Genomic DNA, 5,461 nt, shown 5'->3' with positions numbered 1-5,461 from the left:
CATGCCTATTACGGTATCCGACGGATGCCATCCGCCCGGATCTAATCAGATTCGCACTGTCGGAATAAGCGAGTGCGAGGGATTAGATTCGTGCGAATGGTATCTGTCGGACCGGAATAGGTATGTTTCCGAGGGATCCCATTCTCGTGAATCTAATCCTTCTCATTCGCTTGTTATGACAGTGCGAATCGGATTAGATCCGTGCGGATGGCATCCGTCGGATACCGTAATAGGCATGATTATCTAGGATTTGCTTAGTTGGAGCAGCCGAAATGGCATTCGATGCACCTCGAAGGGTACCCTCTCTAATACTTACGCCTTGGCAGGAAGGATAAAATGCAATTCTCCGCTTATGCTTATGATGAAGTCAATTCTAGGTAACTCTGCATCGAGTAAATAGCAAATAGAGAATACCACCTACCCGGCTTTACTGGAAGAACAGTCGCTCAAAAAGCTTCAACGTCTGGCATGTGATTGCATCACAGGAGTAATGGCCCCCGGGCTGGGATATCTGTGCCAATGGGACAGAAGCCTACGCCATCAGTGAGTGTGCGGAGATAAATCTGAGTAGGAACTACAACAATGGGCCACAATCACAAATGTGTGCGAGCTCTACATGATAACAGATTCAAATACAATCACAGAAGAGCTCAGAGGAGTAAATAGAGCAATGAGAGAAAAGCACTGGCGATTGTCAAAAGGGTTTTACGCCAGCCAAAGTGCTTACGTGCGGGATACAACTTAAAAAGATTTAAGCTTGTAACAAATCTGCCAAAGGAACATTTAAAAATCGTCAGAAGCTTTGTGGCAGGACACACAAATTATTCATCTGGTCCAGTGTTCTCTGCCACTTCTGTGACTCGGCCCAAGATACACAATTACACCTTGGCCTTGAGCATAACATGATTGTTTTGAAGAGACAAGCGCACACTATACCGCAGTGCAGTGCACACCTCATATTAATATCTATCTATCTACCTATTATTCCAGTAAACAGATAAAACGAAAATAAATAGCAAAAATTTAAAACATTTGATTCAGCTGATATCTTATTCTTGTTGGGTCAGTCAAAATATAAAGCAAAGGTATATGGAAAGTAGAAAGACATTTTTTTCAGTGAAATATTTTGTTTATCCAGAAACCTACATACGTATGTACATACATATGTTTCAATATGTAATTAACTTACCTGTAGTGCTTTCCACATAACATACAGCGCCACTGTCACGTCGGGATATTTTGTGAAAGCTGTGCTGGCTAGCAGACCCGCTGGTATCGCAAAGCGCGGATCATCGCGACCAAAACTGTGCCGCAACGTACAGGAAACACCCTAGAGATAAGATTTCAAAAGTTTACAATTACATAAACGAAAATAATAATAATAAAAAGAATATCAAAAATTATACAAATACAGTGCCGGCCACTTGAATAAGCGCCCTCTTTTGATCTCTAGCATTGACGTTTTTCTTTTGTTTATTTAATTCAATTCGATTCAATAATTTTTTATAAAATTATAGCACAATATATAACAAAAATCATGTATGAAAATCGGATTTTCAAACTATACAAAATTTATAACTAAAAAAAAATTTATATAAAAATATCAAACTATTTCCACGAGGCAAGTGAACATTTAGGCAACGGTGCTTGGTTGATAATATTTAGTTTTCTGGAAACTTCTCGCATTTGTTCGCTGGCATTTTGACCATAGATGCTGAAGGGTTCCAAGTTAAATCGATTAAATCTGAAAAAAACGAAAAAAAAATAAATTATATTGCAAGAAAAAAATTAAATATGAAAGTTCCAGAAAGGTACAATTATGCAGAGCGGGGCACTTAAAACCTCAGAATTCCGAAATACCTACATGCATATATACGATCAGGTATTTTATTTGCTTCGAAATAATCGAATGTGAAACAAACAAATGCTTCGTTACTTATGTATATAGTTTCGATGCAACAAGAAATTGCTTTGAAGTATAGTTTTACAACGGTACTCTAACCGTCCAGAATTCGCTATGCAGAGGCTTTTGAGTCCATATATTCCGAAGGTTTTCATGTTCAAAATTTCTTCATTATACACTCCTCGTCATTTGAATAGCGCACTCTTTGGATCCTTACAATTTACAGTTTCATTAATGTTTATTTACAGGGAAATTCTGGCAATTATCTTCGAATTGAAAGATCTGCTACGAGGAGGTCTTAGCGTCACTTTGTTCGCCTTTTAGCAACCAGTTTTTTTTTTTTTAAGTAAATTGAATAAAAAACATACATATTTTTCGTTTTAAAATAATAAAAATTAATAAATAACACAAAATTAAATTAGAAAAAGAAAAAAATTTATCAAGACAGAAGGAAATAGTACTTAAAAATTTAATTAGATTAAACATATTTGTATTAAAAATGCAAACAAAAATATTCTACAACAAGAACCATGTAAATCCAATTTAAAAATTTTGCACAAATTTTATACAATTGAAACCAACAAAGGGGTGCGCTATCCTAATGACCAACAGTGAATAACTTAATAATATTCTGTGTTTATCTATGAAGTATTTTTTAGGGAAAATTTCACAACAACGAGGTGTTTTTCAAGGGACTCAGCAAAAATGTCTTTTATATAGAGTTTTTCGTTTTATCAAGGTTCGTTATATCAAGGTTTCACTGCATACCCTTTTGAAAAAAATTATTTTCCTTATCACTATAATATTTGAACTACAATTATTTTTTAAATAAAGTTCGTTTACGTTTCTTAAGCCTAGTGAACTATTTATATTCAGATCAATGAACTGTTACTAATTAAAGGACTTTGGTTTAATTTAACTGAAATATTTTTTATTTTATTTTAATAATATAGTATTTAAAAAAAAATAAACATTTCACTCACCTATCTCCTGACATCCCTTGGAGAAATTTGATGTAGCTCGGTCGTACCGTTTTTGGCTCAAGAATGCCTGCATGAAACTCTATAGCCGTACAGAAAGCGTATAAGAATATCGTAAAATTCGATACGTGGGGTAAAACCCCTTCTTTGATGCCCAAATTGTAGCAGATCTATAAGAAAAGTAAATAAAAGGAATTTAATGCGTTTCAAAGGAGTACCACGTAGATGCATAAAGGTAAAAATGAATAAAAAAACAATAAAAATAAATAATGTAATAAAAAAGCGAGATAAAAGTAAAACGAAATTAATAAAAATCGATTTTAAACAAAATTATGTTTTAGAAAAATTAAACAAATAATCGAATAATAATCGGATGGTAGTATAACTGCGAGACTCCAAGTACTGATTAATTGGACTCAAATCCCCGTAAGCCGAGCTGTTCTCTTGAACATTATCTAGGATTTGCTTAGTTGGAGCAGCCGAAATGGCATTCGATGCACCTCGAAAGGTACCCTCTCTAATACTTACGCCTTGGCAGGAAGGATAAAATGCAATTCTCCGCTTATGCTTATGATGAAGTCAATTCTAGGTATCTCTGCATCGAGTAAATAGCAAATAGAGAATACCACCTACCCGGCTTTACTGGAAGAACAGTCGCTCAAAAAGCTTCAACGTCTGGCATGTGATTGCATCACAGGAGTAATGGCCCCCGGGCTGGGATATCTGTGCCAATGGGACAGAAGCCTACGCCATCAGTGAGTGTGCGGAGATAAATCTGAGTAGGAACTACAACAATGGGCCACAATCACAAATGTGTGCGAGCTCTACATGATAACAGATTCAAATACAATCACAGAAGAGCTCAGAGGAGTAAATAGAACAATGAGAGAAAAGCACTGGCGATTGTCAAAAGGGTTTTACGCCAGCCAAAGTGCTTACGTGCGGGATACAACTTAAAAAGATTTAAGCTTGTAAAAAATCTGCCAAAGGAACATTTAAAAATCGTCAGAAGCTTTGTGGCAGGACACACAAATTATTCATCTGGTCCAGTGTTCTCTGCCACTTCTGTGACTCGGCCCAAGATACACAATTACACCTTGGCCTTGAGCATAACATGATTGTTTTGAAGAGACAAGCGCACACTATACCGCAGTGCAGTGCACACCTCATATTAATATCTGTCTATCTACCTATTATTCCAGTAAACAGATAAAACGAAAATAAATAGCAAAAATTTAAAACATTTGATTCAGCTGATATCTTATTCTTGTTGGGTCAGTCAAAATATAAAGCAAAGTTATATGGAAAGTAGAAAGGCTTATGGATTTTTTTCAGTAAACTATTTGTTTATCCAGAAACCTACATACGTACATACATATGTTTCAATATATAATTAACTTACCTGTAGTGCTTTCCACATAACATACAGCGCCACTGTCACGTCGGGATATTTTGTGAAAGCTGTGCTGGCGAGCAGACCAGCTGGTATCGCAAAGCGCGGATCATCGCGTCCAAAACTGTGCCGCAGCGTGCAGGAAACGCCCTAGAGGTTAGAATTCCAAAGTTTACAATTACATAAACGAAAATAATAACAATAACAACTATATCAAAAATTATACAAATTCAGTGCCGGCCACTTGAATAGCGCCCTCTTTTGATGCTTAGTATTGACGTTTTCCTTTTTGATTTGATTGACGTTTCCTTTTTGTTTATTTAATATTCAATAATTTTTTATAAAATTATAGCACATTATATAACAAAAATCATGTAAATCCGATTTTCAAACTTCATTCAAAATTTATAATTTTTGAAAAAATTTTAACGGAAATTTAACTCGAACTTAAATTTTTTTAAGTTTATTTATTTTCATAAATTTTGTGTAAAAATTTCAAACCTAAAAAAATTAGATATTTCTTTTAAACATTTTTGTTTTTTTTTGAGCATGTATACGGATCTATAAAAAAAAAAATCCAATTTTCAAACTTTACATTGGGCACGTTCAGAAGGCGCACCAGCTCAGTAACTGTTGCGATTGCACCTTCTGAACGCGTTGTTTTGTACTTCTGATCAACTGAACAGTTGCGTGTTAGATGATCGTAAAAATTTTCTGATCATTTGAGACAACCAACCCCAGCGAAAAATCGGTAATCGCTTTTAGTGGTAACGTGTTCTAGAAGGCATAGCGTTGTAATGCCTTCGAATTTTTTCACTTCTTTTAGGCATTGTAGGTAATGCAAAGTAGAATGTCATACAATATTTTATTTATTTCGCTTCTTTGTTTCATTTTGGGGAATGCAAAGTAGAATGTCCTATAATATTTCTTTCTTAATTCGCTTCTTTGCTTCATTTCAGGGAATGCAAAGTAGAATGTCCTAAAACATTTTATTTTTTTTCGCTTCTTTGCTTCATTTCAGGGCATGCAAAGTAGAATGTCCTACAATATTTTTTTTTTATTTCGCTTCTTTGCTTCATTTTAGGGAATGCAAAGTAGAATGCTACATCGTAGCCAGCTGAAAAATAGAATGGATATCCAAAAAATCTTTTTCTACCGTTAGTTTCTGTGGAAATGCGTCTCGCA

General features: G+C 35.0%; 2 protein-coding genes across 2 annotated transcripts in view; both read right to left on the bottom strand.

The window, feature by feature from the left end:
- LOC108375869 (transmembrane protein 135-like) overlaps window positions 1-1,456 on the bottom strand; it is a 6,893-nt gene extending 5,437 nt beyond the window's left edge. Inside the window, exons 1-2 of the mRNA XM_017632017.1 lie at window positions 1,418-1,456; window positions 1,190-1,330 (exon numbers count right to left, since the gene is read on the bottom strand). Of these exons, the coding sequence (XP_017487506.1) occupies window positions 1,190-1,330; window positions 1,418-1,456 (180 nt within the window). The remainder of the gene's footprint in view (window positions 1-1,189; window positions 1,331-1,417) is intronic.
- A 152-nt stretch (window positions 1,457-1,608) lies between these two features.
- Window positions 1,609-4,426, bottom strand: LOC108375867 (transmembrane protein 135-like; the record flags this gene model as incomplete). The annotated part of the gene is made up of 3 exons (XM_017632016.1): window positions 1,609-1,744; window positions 2,887-3,053; window positions 4,286-4,426. Coding segments are annotated over 3 exons (444 nt in total), but the record flags the coding sequence as incomplete, so codon positions are not given.
- Between the last annotated feature and the right edge of the window lie 1,035 nt (window positions 4,427-5,461).

Source organism: Rhagoletis zephyria, unplaced genomic scaffold, assembly GCF_001687245.7.
Source record: "Rhagoletis zephyria isolate East Lansing unplaced genomic scaffold, Rhagoletis_zephyria_1.1 Rzeph_scaffold_09540, whole genome shotgun sequence".
Taxonomy (NCBI): domain Eukaryota; kingdom Metazoa; phylum Arthropoda; class Insecta; order Diptera; family Tephritidae; genus Rhagoletis; species Rhagoletis zephyria.
Note: the sequence above shows the minus strand (reverse complement) of the source record. Positions and strands in the feature narration are given on the sequence as shown.